The sequence below is a fragment of the Lepidochelys kempii genome, chromosome 5 (assembly GCF_965140285.1).
Source record: "Lepidochelys kempii isolate rLepKem1 chromosome 5, rLepKem1.hap1, whole genome shotgun sequence".
NCBI classification, from domain to species: domain Eukaryota; kingdom Metazoa; phylum Chordata; order Testudines; family Cheloniidae; genus Lepidochelys; species Lepidochelys kempii.
In genome coordinates, this window is record NC_136384.1 from 2,416,407 (window position 1) to 2,433,258 (window position 16,852).

A 16,852-nucleotide genomic window follows, 5' to 3' on the forward strand; every position below is an offset into this window, starting at 1 on the left:
CTCTTGGCTCCGGGAAGTGTGTGGCAGTGGGAAGCGTTGGCCGTTCTGAAGGAGGACAGAAGGCCACGGGGAAGCTGCCAGCCATGAGAAGAGGGTTGCAGTGCCGAGCTCCCCTCCTGCAGCCAGAGCCTCCTGGGAACCCCACAGCTCTGGTCCTGCTGCTGGCTCCTCCTTCCTGCCGTGGCCCCAAAGGAGCGACTGCTCCTCCCTGCTGCAGCTCCTAGCCTCTGCCTCAGGGGGTCTCATTTGCCCTCAGGTTTCACAGCTCCAAATCGGGGAAGATCTACCTTCACAACGACATCCGGCTGCTCTTCTCCCGCAAGTCGATTGAGGTCGACTCGGGGATCCCCTACGAACTGAAATCCTTCACGGAGATGCCAAGGAACCCCTGCTACTCACCCCGGGCCTGAGCTCGGGGAGTTCCATGCCCCCCTCTCCACCCTCACCCCAGCACTTCGTAGACAAGTAAAGGGCAAGAGAGCGGAGCCATCTCCTCCCCCAGAGGTATTGGCCCCCACCAAGCTGCAGGTTGGTGAGGCACACACGCACATACCCCTTGACAGCAGCTTTGCGCCTGTACCAGAGAGTGAGCATGGTGACGGGATCATAGAGATGGCGGCATGGTGTGTCCGGGAGCTGGCATGCTGGCTCCTGTGCCCCCAGTGGGTCAGAGACGCTCCTAGGCCTCTGGTTGCCACAGCTCCAAGCCATGCCCTACAAGGGAGGCTCGGGGGCAGGAGGGCTGTCGGTCTGTGGGGCGCGGATCAGGCGGAGCTGAGCTGGCTCCCAGACTGTGAGGAAGGATGGAGCAGATGGCAGCTCTTGGAGGGGGAGGTGCTGTATTTATTAGTATTTATTGTTGGTGAGGAGCCAGGATGGAGGGTTCACGGTGTGGCTCATAACCAAGCCTTGATCACAAGTGCAGTGAGTCCGAAGGGCTCTGCTCTTGATGCCCTGTGCATGTTGCACGAACAACTGCACAGCCCAGCACGACAGCAGAGGCTGAGTAAGAGACGCTCAGCACTGGAAGAGCAGGGGAGACTGAGTCAGGACTGAGGGGTATCAACAAAACTGGTTGGTGGGACTGGGGCTGCGGGTTGGGATTGAGGGGCACCGGCAGGGTGGGAGGGAGAGCCCAGGGCTGCAGGTTGGGATTGAGGGGCACCGGCAGGGTGGGAGGGAGAGCCCAGGGCTGCAGGTTGGGATTGAGGGGCACCGGCAGGGTGGGAGGGAGAGCCCAGGGCTGCAGGTTGGGATTGAGGGGCACCGGCAGGGTGGGAGGGAGAGCCCAGGGCTGCAGGTTGGGATTGAGGGGCACCGGCAGGGTGGGAGGGAGAGCCCAGGGCTGCAGGTTGGGATTGAGGGGCACCGGCAGGGTGGGAGGGAGAGCCCAGGGCTGCAGGTTGGGATTGAGGGGCACCGGCAGGGTGGGAGGGAGAGCCCAGGGCTGCAGGTTGGGATTGAGGGGCACCGGCAGGGTGGGAGGGAGAGCCCAGGGCTGCAGGTTGGGATTGAGGGGCACCGGCAGGGTGGGAGGGAGAGCCCAGGGCTGCAGGTTGGGATTGAGGGGCACTGGCAGGGCTGGCCGTGCAGGGCCGGTGGGCTGAGACTGAGGGGTGTTGGCAGAGCTGTCGGAGGAAGGGGCTCTTCTCTTGCTCTCACTAGTCCTAGTGCTCTCTGCAGAAGCCCCAGCTCCACCTGAGGGAACTGGAGGGCTGGCAAGAGCCCCCGTGCATGGCCCAGAGGAAAGGCCTTGTGTGTGGCCTGCTGGGCCCTGTCTCCCCAGGGACTGGGCCCTTGTTCAGTCAGTTGGGGGAGCCTCTGTTCCTGCTCCCCTACCCCTGTGGGCAAGTCCAGCCCTTGGGGTGTCCCTGGATAGCAGGGCAGTAGTTGCTGGCTGCAGGGGTGGGCTGAGCAGGTGGCCAGGGGTGCTGTAGGGGAGGGGGGGGAAGGGGTCTGTACTGGGGCCACCCCTGCTATTCAACATCCATGTGAGCTGGGCTGAGCTGTATCTGTTGTCATGGGTATTGCTCCAGGAGACTTCTCAAAGGAAGCCCAAGCCCCTGTGAGAAGGGGGCGGGGGCTCTCTCCTCTCCCCGCCCTCCCAGAGCAGGGGCACCCAGCGTTTCTGAGTGTCTGCTCCGGTGGTCTGGAGCCCGGGCCCTCACTAAGCAGGCTGCGTTGGGGCAGGGGCAGGGGCGGGGTTCTGGGGTAATGCTGGTGCATAGATCCCCCTGCCCAGCCGGAGCTGGTGGTAGGTGTGGCTGTTTCTGAGGATGCAGGAAAGCCAAAAGCTCCAGCTGCAGCAGACAGCTCCGGGGCTCAGCCTGGCCCCCAGGCACTGGGCATGGGCTGAGTGAGGCCAAGTGGGGCCTTGTAAGTGAGAAGGGGAAGCCAGAGGGTGCATGTGGTCACTCCCTGGCAGCATGTCTGGTATGCGGGGTTACAGGAGGGGGATCCTAGGGGCTGGGCTAACCCCATACTCCCTGGCTGACAGCAGAGACAGTGCTGGCCTCCCAAGGCCCCACGTGGCTGTAAATACCCCATCTCCCGCCATGGGAGATGGTCCTTCCCCTCTGTCAGTCCCTGCCTGGGCTCACCGTAGGCTCCTCTCTCCTGCCTGTGCCTGTGGAGGGTTGAGTGAGCTCTGCCTGAGTCACTGCAACCAGCTGAGCCCTCCAGACCCAGAGGCCGAGCCCTCCCCGGGGGAATTCTGGCAGGTCCCTCAGCTGTGAGTCACCTGAGCTCCCCTGGCTTTGACGGAGCCGCGGCTTGCCTTGCTGCACCTTGCTTGGGGCTCAGGGCCGGTGACGGGAAGTGGCTGCTCAGCGTTTTCACTGCACTGTGGGATTGGATGGCAGGAAACAGGGAGGGGGCAATGGCTCTAGCCCTGTGACCTAGCAAACTTGGGGAGAAAAGAATGCAAATGGGGGGAGGGCCAAGCACAGGGCTTGATGTTTGGGGCAGTCACAGGAATGGGATTTAGGGTTGCTTGGAGCAATATCTCCCCAGCCTGGAAGAACCCTGCAGAGAATGTGATGGAGCCTGTCCTGGCCCCAGATGTGAGGGAATCAGGGGTGGGAGGGGAAGTGGCCAGAGAAATGGGGAGGCCTTGGCACTCTCTCTAGCCCAGGAGTTGGGCTTGCAAGAGTCTGGCCTGAGGTGCCTGAGATCGTGGGGGAACAAATATGGCCTGAGACTCAGGGTGGTGGGGAGTTAAACGAGGATCCCTAAGGATGGAGTGGAAAGACCTCCTGCACACGCTTCCCCCCCCAGCAGGAGGAAGCATGGGCTTAGTTGCATGCCAGGCCCCGGGGCGGAGGGGAAAATCCTGCAGAGCACAGCTCCTCCTTCCCTATTGCGCACCAGGGTGGTGGGCGTGAGGACTACAGTTCCCAGCAGGCCATGCACTATCTCCAGCTGAGCTGCTCTTCCCACAGCTGATGTGGAGGGACACTAGTCTAAGTGTAACTTTTAGCAGCAGGCCTTTGTGCAGAGCCTGTGTCGCAGCCGGGGCACTGGGGGTCCAGAGTGATCTCCGCATTTCAAAGGAGGCTGTCGGGCCCCAGAGGGAGGGAGTGACTCCGGCCGAGCTACCTCAGGTTAGAGCTGCTGCTTTGTCCATTTCATGGGGAGGCTCCGTCATCCTCTTCCCCATGGCCCCTGTAGCTGCTGGTCCCTCGGCACTGTTGTTCACAAGATTTTGCATCCTGCTCCAGAAACGAGTTGGGGGAACAAACACTTACAAAAACTTGAAGAAGAAAAAAAAAAAAGAAAGAAAAGAAGAAGAAATATAGTACCTGGTACTTCTCCTTTGTAATTTAATAAATGTTTGTTTGGAAACGGAATGCATGGGGTTGTCTTCATTGTGCTAAGAGGAGAGGCTGGATGGCCAGTGATAGGTCACTAGCCTGGGACTTGGAAGACCTGGAATCTGCTCTGCCACAGATGCCCGGTGTGACCCTGGACATGTCCTTTAGTCCTTCAGCCTAACAGCATTTCCTGCCTCACAGGGGGGTTGTGAGCACAAACGCACTGAAGATCATGAAATGCTCAGGTACTATGTAAAGTGGGAGCCTGATAGGTATCATGGCTAGGCGAGCAGAGAGGCTGCTGTGGCTGGGGCCAGAGCTCAGTTGAAGAACGTGAGCTGCCTTAGATCTTGTCCTTTGTGGTTTCAGGCTCCTGCTCAAGCCAGGAGGTAGCTACCTGTGCCCAGGGCTACTGAAACCTTCTACAGTGGACACCGTCAAAAGGACTGTTTCTCTAGCTCCTTTCATCTTGTGTAGGCTTCGAGTGTGGTCTACAGCCATAGCAGTCCCAGTGCTGGGTAGCCACCTCGGGGATGGAACCCTGCAGCTGGTTCAACAGCACCAACCACAGTTCACAATAGGTCAGGTGGAAAGTGAACAAGAATCCCAAACCCCAGTGAAGCTGCAGGGGATGCGGGGAGGCAAGCGCAATGGAGCAAGGGGGGATTCAGCCATGATGCTGGGTTTAACGCCCTGACTAGGGGGCCTTTCAGAGTACCCACGATCTGATCTTAAAGCCCCCACTTCCCTGAACGCTGGTGTCTCCTGTTTGCCTTGTGACATGTTCTCTCCTGACCGCCCAATGCCACCATTAGTGAAACGCCAGACCTGAGCTGGGCTGTGGCGACAGGGCACCAGTGTCTGGCTCAGCACTTTCTATCTTCACCTTCCAAGGTGAAGCAGCCACTAAAGGGTCTGAAGCAGCCCAAGCTGTGCCCGATTGCTGGGAAGTGTGAGGGCTTTGCAGGATGGACGCAGGAGAGTCACCACCTGCCCCAGCAGGGCAGCCTACACAGGAATGGCCTTTTCAGAGGCTGCCCTACCGTGAGGGAGGTTGGGACATACCTTAAGCTGGGATAATGGCACCGTAGCACTGTGTGCCCAGATCCCCCGACTGGCACTAGACCTGCTCAGCATATCATCAATGCAGTTACTCCTGCTAGAGGCTGTCACAGGAGCGGAGACTGGCCCCTATGGCACAAGGAGATAGAGGGAGCGCGGCCCTAAAGTGACATTTGGTGCCAAGACCTATCTGATAAAGCCTGCTTGAGAGCTGCTCTCCTATTGAACATGCTTTGTACAGCTCATGTGCCCCTTCTCCCTGTGTTCTTCAACATGCAGAAAAAGCTGGTGTCGAGGGAGGGGTGTATCCCTTCCAGTGCTGTGCCTGGAGTTCTCTGCCAACCTGCGGGCAGGAGAGGGGAATTCTGGGCTCCATCTCCCTGCAGATGGAAGTGGGATTATTAGTGAGTGAGGGTGGAGGTTGTGTAAAGCTACACAGAGGGGCCAAGTCCCTGCTCCAGGCAGTTTCCACTCTACCCTTCATTCTTCATCACCTCAAAGTGTGCTGGCCACTGGCCAGAACAGAGAGAGATAGTCCTTGCCCCAAAGCGCAGGGTAAGGGGCAGTAGGGAGGCACAGGGGGCAAGGCTGAGACCAGAGGCATCCCATAGTACCTGTGCTCAGTGGCTGCACGGTGGGGAGCAGAGCAGCCCAAGGAGGGAGTCATGGGAATGGGGGCAGCCCTGGGAACAGGCTCTAGCCCATGGGTGAGCAAACTTTCTGGCCCGAGGGCCACATCTGGGAATAGAAATTGTATAGCGAGCCATGAATGCTCACAAAATTGGGGTTGGGGTGTGGCAGGGGGTGAGGGCTCTGGTTGTGGGCTCCAGGGGGGGGCCAGAAATGAGGAGTGCAAAGTTTGGGAGGGGGCTCCAGGCGGGGGCGGGTGAGGGCTCTGGCTGGGGGTGTGGGCTGTGGGGTGGGGCTGAGGATGAGGGGTTTGGAGTGTAGGAGGGTGCTCCAGGCTGGAACCGAGAGGGCGGGAGGGGGATCAGGGCTGGGGCAGGGGGTTTGGGCACGGGAAGAGGCTCAGGGCTGCAGGCTCCAGGCAGCGCTTATCTCACACAGCTCCTGGAAGCAGTGGCCGTGTCCCCCGATCCGGCTCCTAGGCGGAGCCACGGCCAGGCGGCTCTGCGCGCTGCCCTGCAGCGCCCCTTGGCTGAAGCTGCCGGCCCATGGGAGCTGCAGGGGTGGCGCGCTGAGGGGAGCCCCCTGGCTGCCCCTACGCGCAGGAGCCGGAGAGGGGCCACGAGTCCTGCCCCCGCCCACGCAGGCGCCGGGGGACGCCGGAGGAGCCGGAACGCTGGGTGGCGAGCAGCCATCGCGGCCGACCGGAACCGGAAGACTGAGGGTGTCTCACCCGGCTGGGGGGACGCTCTGTCCCGACAACTCGCTGGTGACAGCGCTCCTGGCGGGGCGGGCCGCGCCGCGCCGCGGGGGACGCTCTGGCCCTGCGCCGCCCTGGTCCCGGGCGTGGGGGGAGTGTTTCCGGGGGGAAGGGTTTCGGCAGGGGAACCGCGCCGCCCCCGCGGCCGGAAGTGTTCCCGGCGGAGCGGGAGGGGTCGGACCGGCCGCACACACCCGCTTCCGGCTGGGCGCGATGCTGGGGCGGGCGGCGCGCGGGGCCGGGCGGCTCCTGTTGGAGGTGCGAGGCCGAGGCCTGGGCGGGGGCGGGGGCGGGGGCGGGACCGGCTGCCCCGGGACGCGCCAGGAGCCCGTCCCTCCCCCCCAGCGCCCCCTGGCCCCGGAGTTTGGGACAGGAAGTGGAGGGAGCGTAGGCAGAGTCACGTGGGCTGGCATCGACCCCCCCACCCCCACCCCCGAGGGGCTCGCGCTGCCCGCTGGGGCTCCCCTGGGCTGCGTCCCCGGTGTGGGGGGGGCGGGGCTGGCGGGGGGGGCACTTATTGCCCAGTCATGGCCTGGCTTGACTCTTCCCCTTCTCTCCCCAGAGCTCCCGGCGGCCGGGGCCCAGGGCGTGGCTGGCCGCAGCCCCACAGCGATGCTCCTCCAGTCTGCCCATGAACACCATGGTGCTCTTCGTGCCCCAGCAGGAGGCCTGGGTGGTGGAGCGAATGGGCAGATTTCACCGCATCCTGGAGCCCGTAAGGAGCCTCCTCGCCCCCTGGAGTCTGAGCGCGGGCCCCCCGTGTGCAGTATCAGAGCGAAGAGCCAGAGCAAAAGGGATTGTGCTGCCAGCTCACGTTCCCTTGCATCACTCCTGTGCTGTGTCCTCCTCTTGCTGGCATGTGGGAGCTGGGCTGACTTCCCTACCTGGCGCCCTCAGCCAGCAGTGCCTGCAGAAACCGCGGGTTCCTCTTCTGGGGGAGAGGGAGGAAATTCCTGCCGCTGCTCCCCAGTGCTCCCACCCACCTGATATGATGGGCCCGGGTGGGGAGTGCAAGTAGGTCTCTGAGATGGGGTGGGGGAGGGTTAGAGCAGAAAGATCATAGCAGCTCCACCAAAGGTACAAAGTGAACCCCCCCCTCCCCCCCACACGTTCCTCAGGGTGAGAGGTGATGAAAGCGTCAAACTGAATGTACTTGGTCTATGTTTTTCCTTGCTGAGTGCACCTGCCCTTCTGGGGTCTCCTGGTCCTCCTGCCCTGCCTGGATAGTGGGAGTGTGGGAGCTCCATGTGGGGTGCGTTCTTGGCCAGAGAGAGATTTCCCTTGCAGAGCGTGCTCGACTGTTTGTAGTCCCTGTAAAAAGAACAGGAGGACTTGTGGCACCTTAGAGACTAACCCATTTATTTGAGCATAAGCTTTTGTGAGCTACAGCTCACTTCATCGGATGCATGCACCTCATGTATTGTTTCATGGTCTCTGTGTATATAATGTCTTCTGCAGTTTCCACAGTATGCATCCGATGAAGTGAGCTGTAGCTCACGAAAGCTTATGCTCAAATAAATTGGTTAGTCTCTAAGGTGCGACAAGTCCTCCTGTTCTTTTTGCGAATACAGACTGACACGGCTGCTACTCTGAAACCTGTAGTCCCTGTGCCATTCCAAGCTCTCTTTCTGTGGTAATCTCACCAGTCACCAGCTGGTGGCGCTGCAGGCACAAAGAATGATGCTGTTGGGAGGATTGGGAAAACAGGCATCTAAGCTGGGAGGTGGAAGCAGCTGGGAAGCTGAAGGCCCTGAGTGTGTAGAGCGAGTCCATTGCACCCCCCTGGGGCTACCACTGCACCAGTGTGCACTCAGGTTGCCCGCGCAGTAGTCTCCAGCCTTGCTGTCCAGTCGGTGGGAGCTGATCCAGCATCCTGCTGTGCTCCCCAACTTAGTGCCCTCTGCTCTGGGGCCAGGATGCTGGGCTTTCCTTGCAGCTTTCCCTGCTCTCCTCCCAGGGTTTGAATTTCCTCATTCCACTGCTGGATCGGATCCGCTACGTACAGAGCCTCAAGGAAATCGTCATCAATGTCCCGGAGCAGTCGGCCGTCACGCTGGGTGAGGAGGCGCTCGTCTGCCCTGCTTCCCCCTTCCCAGCCCCCTGTCTGCACCTCAGGGGGCGGGGCAGCAGCTGGGGGTGGGAGCCTTGTGGGCTCCTTGGCGAGTACATGCAGATCTGTCCCTTGGGGCCTGGACTTGGCCTAATTTGTAGCACTTTGGAAATGGGAAGTAGCTTATCCCTGTGAACCCCTGCCTGGCCATCTCTCTTTACTGGGGCAGGCTGCAAATGCCACTTCCTTCCTGCAGGATCCAGGAGGATGTTGCCCTGTTGACAGGAATGTTCTCCTTTTCCCTCGCAGATAATGTCACCCTGCAGATAGATGGTGTCCTGTACCTACGGATCATGGACCCCTATAAGGTACTAGCGGGGCTCAGTGTGGCCGTGGAGATGCGAGGCGGCCACCTCCCACTGTGTAGGCATCTGCTAATGCTCCCTGCCCTACACAGCTGGCAGCTGCTCATGCAGAAAAACTGGGGGTGGTGGGATATCTGTAATCACTGGAAGGACCAAGGCGTGGAGCAGTCCTGGAGGGAGAGGCTGGGAGGTCACCTCCTCATTGTCCCAGCCTGACCTCTGCTCCTGAGCATGGAGGAGCTTGGCCCTGCAGCTCCCAGCTGCCTTGGTGTAGAGGGAAGAAGCTGAACATGCTGCTCTCCTCCCTCATCATCCTCTCATTCCATGGGATCTTGGCCTGGCCTCCAGGAGCTCCCTGGATGAGACTTCTTGCCCCAGAGCAGTGGGGGTCGTTTAGATCTCTGTGTCCCAGCCCCGCCGGAAACACCAGCCACTCTCACTGTCACGGACTTGATGCTGATACTCCAGTCTAGGCCCTGCCTCTGAAGGATCCTGGTGCAGACACTGGCTCTGGGGGCTGGACTCTGTCTGGCCTCGAAGGTGAGTGTCTCTGTTGTTGCACTAGGTCCAGCAGAAAGGCCCTGCCCCAGGGGAGCGACTGTCTGAACTGGCCACTCTGGGGAGAGCTCCACCCCACTGACCAGTGAGGGAGGGGGCTGGCAGCAGCCTAAGTGGCTGCTGGGCTGGCAGGATTCTTGGGTGCTGAGTCTGATCATGGTCTCTGCTCCCCCTTTCCAGGCCAGTTATGGGGTGGAGGACCCTGAGTACGCGGTGACCCAGCTGGCCCAGACCACCATGAGGTCCGAGCTGGGCAAAATCTCCCTGGACAAAGTCTTCCGGGTAAGTTATGGGCTGGGGCTGGATTGTGCTGCTCGGCTCCTGAGCCTTACAGAATCTACTCTTGGATGGTGTCTTCAGTGCACTGCTGTGAGCGCCCGCTGCGGGGCTGTGACTGTTGGGTCTGGGGGGCAGTGTTTGTTCTCAGAGGTATTTTGCCAGCTGAGGGGTGTGGGGGCAGGGAATCCAGCGCTTGAGGAGTCGAGAAGGAGCTGGCAGCAGCATCCCTCTGGGTGCCAGGGGCACTGGAAGTGACGGGGTCTCCCCAGCCAGACGTTTCCTCTTCAAATAGCCAAACTCCCTCAGCTCAGGGCACTTCCTGGGCCTCTCCCAGCGAGGCACCAAACCCCAGGAAGGGTCCCAGCCTCACGTGTCCCTGTTTAACTGGAGTGACTCTTGCTGCCATGAGTGCCGGACGCAGGGTCGGGAGTGGCCCCCCCTGGATCTCACACCAAGGAGGTCGGTAGCTCGCGCCACTCTCACTGCGGTGAGAACCCCTGCGTGATGGATGCTCTATGCCAGGACCCAGCTGGCTTGGCCTCCTGCGTGTTGAGAGCAGCTCCTGTTGGTGGCAATGCTGTGGCTGGCTGTGTCCTGCCTCACAGAGCGGGAGATGTGGGCTGAGGGGAGACATGTCCCTGTGAATGGCTGTGCCTTGTGAGCCGGGCTGAGGTTGTCTGGCTGCTGCTCCTGTTCTCAGGGTTGCTGTTGTGGCCTGGGTGCCTGCATTACTGCAGTCCTTGCGCTGATGACAAGGGTGGGGGCAGTCGGTTCTGCTCTATGGCCACAGGGCCATGGTTCTGGCAAGTGGGTCCTCCAGGGCTGGATTTGGCCCCTCCCCTCCGAAGGGGCAGGGCCTTGCTGTTTCTCTGCCCCCTTGTTCTGAGCTGAGCCCATCTCACTGCGCTCCTGGGTTCTTGTGCCTTCTCCAGGAGCGGGAGTCCCTCAATGCCTGCATCGTGGATGCCATCAACCAGGCCTCGGACTGCTGGGGCATCCGGTGCCTGCGCTACGAGATCAAGGACATCCACGTGCCTCCCCGGGTGAAGGAATCCATGCAGATGCAGGTCAGCCGATAGCCTGGCCACCCCCTGCACTCTCCACGTGCAGGGAGGGCTGGGTGGGTGCCGATCTCTGGTTTTAGTCCCAGTCCCTGTGGGCTCCCCTCCTCCAGAGCTGGGTTGGCTGCACGGGCCGTGAACTCTGCCTGAGTTAGGCCAGTACCTGGGGTGAGCACAGGGCAGGGACCCGCAGCTCAGAAGTCCCATCCCCCCCACTCTCCAACAGACCGAGCAGGGCCCCGTCCCCAGGGATCTTGGGCAAGAAGAGGAGAAGTGCAGGTGTCTGCGGCTGAGGACACTGAGCGTGGTCACTCTGCACCCAGAGCGGCCGGGCCACATGGTACCACGGTGCTCCTTTGGCTGCTGCCTTAAGGACCTGCCAGCGCCCCTTTCACGCAAAGGGCTGGCGCCAGGCTGAGAGAGTCTCCAGATGCTCAGGCTCTAAGAGGGCAGCAGAGAGGGCTGAGGGCCTCCCACTGAGAGTGCCTGGTTTGCAGTCCCAGGGTGTGGATGCAGAGATTCGGCAGGAGCTCCTGCTGGCTGGGCTGGGGCGTAAGAGGGGAGCTGGATAGGCAGGTCCAGAGCGAGCCACGTAGGGCTGGTGGTCTCCCAGAGAAGGAGGAAGTCAGTGCTTTCTTGTGGAGCTGGTGTAAGCTGCTTCCTGTGGGTGGGAGCTTCAGCTCTTCTCAGGGACGGCCCCATGGCGCGGGCAGTGCTCTCACGCAGCCTGGAGGAGGCCCAGCGTTTCCTGGGGCTTGCTTGGTGCCCAGCAGGGATGTCTTAACCCCTTATGAGCAGCACGCCCCTGCCTGGAGCAGATGAAGGGTGCCCCCTGCTCTTGCCCCTCCCTTTGTCCCCTAGAGGAGGGACGATCCGTGGGGTGGCTGCAGCATCCCCCATGGTGCTTCGGTTCCAGGTGGAGGCCGAGAGACGAAAACGTGCCACAGTGCTGGAGTCAGAGGGGACCAGGGAATCTGACATCAACGTGGCAGAGGGGCGGAAGCAGGCCCAGATCCTGGCCTCCGAGGCTGAGAGGGCCGAACAGATCAACAAAGCTGCTGGTAATGAACTGGAGCACGGTGGGGCGCTGGGGTGGGGCTGGGTCCGGGGCTGTCCGTGCTGCCAAGAGCTGGTCCCTCCCTGGGGGCATCAGGCCACTCACTCGAGTGACAGCAGTAGGCGATCCTCCTGCCAGCCCTGCAGAACTAGGCCCCGCGCTGAGCGGGAGCCGTGGGGTATTTAACTGCCCTCCGGGCCGGGAGACCCTGGTGTGACTGTGGGTGTGGTGCGGACTAGCACTGTGGGGCTGCAGTCTGAGATGCTGTGGGCTAGCTGGCAGGGAGGCACACTGGGAGGGAGGCTTCCTGCTACCTTCAGCCTCCAGGCTTGTGGCAGAGCATGAAGCTCTCCTGGTACAGAGCAGCCTCAGCCACGTGGCAGCGATCCCTGGAGCGTCGCAGGAGCTTGCCCGCTTCCCTTTCCCTGCTGCTTCTCTCCGCTCCGTCCCCTGACTCCTGCTCTCCTACGTTTCTGCCCAGGGGAGGCCAATGCCATGCTGGCCAAGGCCAAGGCCAAGGCAGAAGCTATTCGGCTCCTGGCTGATGCTTTGACGCAGCAGGTGAGTGCCCGTTGCTAGGGAGGCCGAGGCTCTGCCTGTGTCCAGGTGCCAGGCCCTTGCTCTCCGTTGGTGTCGAGGCTGGGTGTTGGGGGACTCTCCTCCGCAGGGGACACGTAAAGGAGAGCAGCAGCCTTTCCTCCTGACCCCGCAGCCGAGCGGGCGAGAGGCTTTCCCAGCATGCATTGGGCTGAGTGCGTTACCCACGAGTGAGCCATGCCGCTCGCCCCAAGCCTCTGCCTGTGGAGCCCCCACTCCGGAGCCTCTGTCACTGCCACGGTCACAGACCAGTGGCCATGGGGAGGACAGTGCGTGGGGTCTGCAGGGGAGACCCGCTGCCGGAGGGGTCACCACAGGGCTTGGTGGCAGTGCCTGGAGGCTGCAATGCCATCGCCCTGCCCCACAGAGGACTGCAGCTTCCTGCTCCCCTTCAGCACACTGGGGACCCTCCTGCTCCCTTTCCCCTCCCTGAGGAGATCCCACCTTCCAAGCCCTCCCCTCCCAGGAGACCTTCCGGCTCCTGCTGCTCTGTGCCCCTGCCCAGCCGTGAGGGAGAGGGGGTGCCTCGGCAGGGAGCGGGGGAGTTGGTTACAGCCCGTTGGGATCCCCCTGGGGATTAGCTGGCTTCCCATTTTCAGATTCATCCCCAGAACTTCCTAACCCTAATCCAGAGCCCCACCGCTTCCCAGACGTGGCCACTGACCCTCCCCTTGCTCCATGGGGTGCAAGGGTCCAGCATCCGGCTGGGGGCAGCAGCTCCCATTGTGCTGTGTGCACAGTGTGACCCCCTCCATCCCTCTCCAGAACGGCAACGCAGCTGCCTCCCTGGCTGTGGCGGAGCAGTACGTGAGCGCCTTCTCCCAGCTGGCCAAGGACTCCAACACCATCCTGCTGCCCTCCAACACCGGGGACGTCACCAGCATGGTCACGCAGGTCAGCACAGGGCAGTGCTGCCTAACAGCCTGCTGGGCCCATGGGTCGCAGCAGAGAACTCAGCGGCTATAGAGCCAAAGGGGGGAAGGAGGGAAATTGCCCCGGGGGCAGGGCTGGGAATTTGTCCTTGTGAATTTACTAAGGCTCTGACATGAAGGCTCCTGGGTGGGGAATTCGCCATGGGACCTGACAGAGCTGTGGTCCCTGCCAAGGCAGCTTGTGGCCAGGCACAGGAGAAGGGAACCCAGCTGCCTGCTCTGGGGCTGGCCAGCCCAGAGACGCTGCCTTCCATGGAGACCAGGGCAAGGCAAGGTCCGAGCTCCCCACTGGGTTCCACGCTGTCCCCTTGGGGTGGGAGTTACTGTCGCCCTTGTCCATCCCTGGGCCAGGCCAAGGGGGGGCGGTCAGATCACCTTGGCACAGGGAGCCCTGGGGCCCTGGGTGTGGGGGGGTGTCAGCCCTCCAGAGCTGCCTTTCCTAGTGTTGAGAAGTAGCCCAGCAAACCTTGGGGAGGGAGCAGGGGCTGGTGGTGACTCCCGACATGGGCCGTTCTCACGTGGTCTGCCCTGTGACACCCCCTGTGCTGTCCCTGCCTTGGCCCCTGCCGTGGCCGAGCTCTGAGCAGGGTAGCCCCTACTGAGCCCTGTTCTGTCAAAGGCCTTGGAGCAAGGGCCCCCGGCTGCAGGTGTCTTCTGGCCCGCCTGCACTCTGCCGTGCCAGAGTCCTCCATTGCAGAGTCTTGCTGTGTCCACAGCAACCGCTGTGTCTCCCTTCCTTCCCCTTTCCCCAGGCCCTGGGCATCTACAGCGCCCTGACCAAACCGCAAGCTGCAAAGAGCTCGGAAGCGACCCCACCAGCCCTCGAGGTCCCCGAGCACCCCACCACAGAGCTGCCTGAGGCGGATCAGGTGAATTCCAGCTAGCGGAGGAGCCTGGAAGACATGGATCACTATGAACAAACTGCTGCGGCAGCACCCGTCATGGAGCGTGGCACCCCTGCTCCTGCCACGGTGGGAGCCCTGCAGGGCGCCTGCTGGGGCAGTCACGCCCTGCTACCCTCCCAGATCAGACTCTCTCCGCTCTCTCTTGGTTCTTCTTTGTATTTGGATTTAATCATGTAATAAAGGAAATAGCACCGGAACCGCAGCGCGTGTCCTTGGCCCTGTGTGCCGGAGGGGGTAGCAGCTCCTCTGTGCCTGGGAGGGTCGGTGACATAGGACTGGGCAGATGGGATGAGACCCGGGGCCCAGTCTCCTGTCTCCACCAGTGCCTGGCACCAGCTGCTGCTGTGGAAGGTGGCGAGAGCCCCTCTGAGGGGCAGTTCTGGGGCAACCTGTCTTCAGGGGAGTCTCCTCCCAGTAGTTAGGATGGTTTGAAGCCAGAAACAGATTTTTATATCCCACCTCCAATTAACACATTTAATACTTTCCCAGCTCTGGCTATGGGCACTCACAGAACTGTCCCAGCCCTCTTTGAATCTTAAGTTCTGAGTGACATCATGCAGCAATGAGTTCCGCAGGCTAATTACACGCTGGGTAGGAAAGGTGTCCTTTCCTGGTTTCAGAGTTTGTTGCTGCAGTGGCCTGGCTAGGCTAGGCGAGGCTGTGAGGAAAGGCAGGGGCAAACCAAGACAAAAGGGACAATTTCCAATTGTTAGAACTTTATAAGGGAAACCCAAAAATGGTAGGTTTCAGAGTAACAGCCGTGTTAGTCTGTATTCGCAAAAAGAAAAGGAGGACTTGTGGCACCTTAGAGACTAACCCATTTATTTGAGCATGAGCTTTCGTGAGCTACAGCTCACTTCATCGGATGCATACCGTGGAAACTGCAGCAGACTTTGGTAGTAGAAGCTTAGCTGCAGGGCATCAAGCCAAACACATGGTCTCCCTGGCAAGCTTGAATGGCCGCAGCGTTGCCTTTCCCTGCTGCAGGGGGTAGACGGAGTTCTGCGCAGGGGCCTGCATGTGTGGCTGGCGTGAGTCTGAGGCCCTGCGTGGCCACGACTCCCCGGCGGCTCTCCGAAGCGTTGCCCTTTCACCCAGCAGCAGTCGTGTAATGTGCCATGGCAGGCGGGTGTCTGCCCTCAGTAGCAGGGTGGCACAGAGGCCCTTCCCTTCACTGGGGCGGCCCACGGGAGTCGGCGAGGAGGAGGAAGGGCGGCAGGCTGGGGGCTCGTTCCTTAGACGCGGAAGATGCTCCAAAGCAGGCTGTCTGTGTGGAGGGGGGCAGGCACAGAGTCCTCCTGGCGTGGGGATGGATGGGGGGACTTGAGTAGCGGGGGACAGCTGGGTGGGGCCAGTGAGTGGCAGGGGTGGGAGGGGGGGCAGGTGGCCCGGCAGGTGTCGGGGAAGCTAGCTCAGGGGAGGGCAGTTGGGGGGGCAGGTGGCTCCGGTGGGGGGGGAGGAAGTTGGCTGGGGTAGGGGGGCTGGTTGGGGGGCAGGTGGCTCTGGTGGGGGGGAGGAGGTTGGTTGGGGGGGCAGGTGGCTCTGGTGGTGGTGATGGGGGGGCGGTTGGGGGGGGCAGGTGGCTCCAGGAGTGGGAGGAGGCTGGTTGGGGTGGTGGGGGGGCCAGGTGGCTCTGGTGGGGGGGAGGAGGTTGGCTGGGGGGGGCTGGTTGGGGGGGCAGGTGGCGGTGGGGGGGGCGGTTGGGGAGGGCAGGTGGCTCTGGGAGTGGGAGGAGGCTGGTTGGGGTGGGGGGGGGCAGGTGGCTCTGGTGGGGGGGAGGAGGCTGGCTGAGGTGGGGGGGCGGTTGGGGGGGCAGGTGGCTCTGGTGGTGGGGGGGCCAGTTGGAGGGGGCAGGTGGCTCTGGTGGGGGGGAGGAGGCTGGCTGAGGTGGGGGGGCAGGTGGTGGTGGTGGGGGGCCAGTTGGAGGGGGCAGGTGGCTCTGGTGGGGGGGAGGAGGCTGGTTGAGGTGGGGGGGCAGGTGGTGGGGGGGGGCCAGTTGGAGGGGGCAGGTGGCTCTGGTGGGGGGGAGGAGGCTGGCTGAGGTGGGGGGGCAGGTGGTGGTGGGGGGGCCAGTTGGAGGGGGCAGGTGGCTCTGGTGGGGGGGGGAGGCTGGCTGAGGTGGGGGGGCAGGTGGTGGTGGTGGGGGGCCAGTTGGAGGGGGCAGGTGGCTCTGGTGGGGGGGAGGAGGCTGGCTGAGGTGGGGGGGCAGGTGGTGGTGGGGGGGGCAGTTGGAGGGGGCAGGTGGCTCTGGTGGTGTTGGGGGGGGCAGGTGGCTCCGGGAGTGGGAGGAGGCTGGTTGGGGTGGTGGGGGGGGCAGGTGGCTCTGGTGGTGGGGGGGCCAGTTGTAGGGGCCAGGTGGCTCTGGTGGGGGGGAGGAGGCTGGCTGAGGTGGGGGGGCAGGTGGTGGTGGGGGGGGCAGTTGGGGGGGGCAGGTGGCTCCGGGAGTGGGAGGAGGCTGGTTGGGGTGGTGGGGGGGGCAGGTGGCTCTGGTGGGGGGGAGGAGGCTGGTTGGGGTCGGGGGGGCAGGTGGTGGTGGTGGGGGGGGGGCCAGTTGGAGGGGGCAGGTGGCTCTGGTGGGGAGGGGAGGAGGCTGGTTGGGGTCGGGGGGGGCAGGTGGCTCGGGGCGGGTGGTTGTGGGGGCTGGCTGGGGTCGGGGGGGCCGGTTGGGGGGGCAGGGGGCTCCGGTGGGGGTGGGAGGGAGGCGGAGTGGGGGGGCGGGGGGGCCGGCAGGGGGCAGCCGTGGGATCCCGTGGGCGGGGCTCAGGCCCGGCGGCTCCTCCCGCCGCT

General features: G+C 62.6%; 2 protein-coding genes across 10 annotated transcripts in view; both read left to right on the forward strand.

The window, feature by feature from the left end:
- ATOSB (atos homolog B) overlaps positions 1-1,937 on the forward strand; it is a 72,143-nt gene extending 70,206 nt beyond the window's left edge. For all 9 annotated transcript variants that reach the window (XM_073343309.1, XM_073343308.1, XM_073343316.1 and 6 more), the window contains one exon: positions 257-1,937. In XM_073343309.1, the coding sequence (XP_073199410.1) occupies positions 257-410 (154 nt within the window). In that variant the 3' untranslated portion in view covers positions 411-1,937. The remainder of the gene's footprint in view (positions 1-256) is intronic.
- Positions 1,938-6,424: 4,487 nt separating this feature from the next.
- Positions 6,425-14,262, forward strand: STOML2 (stomatin like 2). Its single transcript, XM_073343319.1, has 10 exons — positions 6,425-6,519; positions 6,824-6,976; positions 8,219-8,318; positions 8,621-8,679; positions 9,415-9,516; positions 10,446-10,580; positions 11,491-11,635; positions 12,113-12,192; positions 12,994-13,122; positions 13,913-14,262. The coding sequence occupies exons 1-10, from the start codon at positions 6,475-6,477 to the stop codon at positions 14,042-14,044; spliced, it is 1,080 nt and encodes a 359-aa protein (XP_073199420.1). The 5' UTR covers positions 6,425-6,474; the 3' UTR covers positions 14,045-14,262.
- The last annotated feature ends 2,590 nt before the right edge of the window (positions 14,263-16,852 follow it).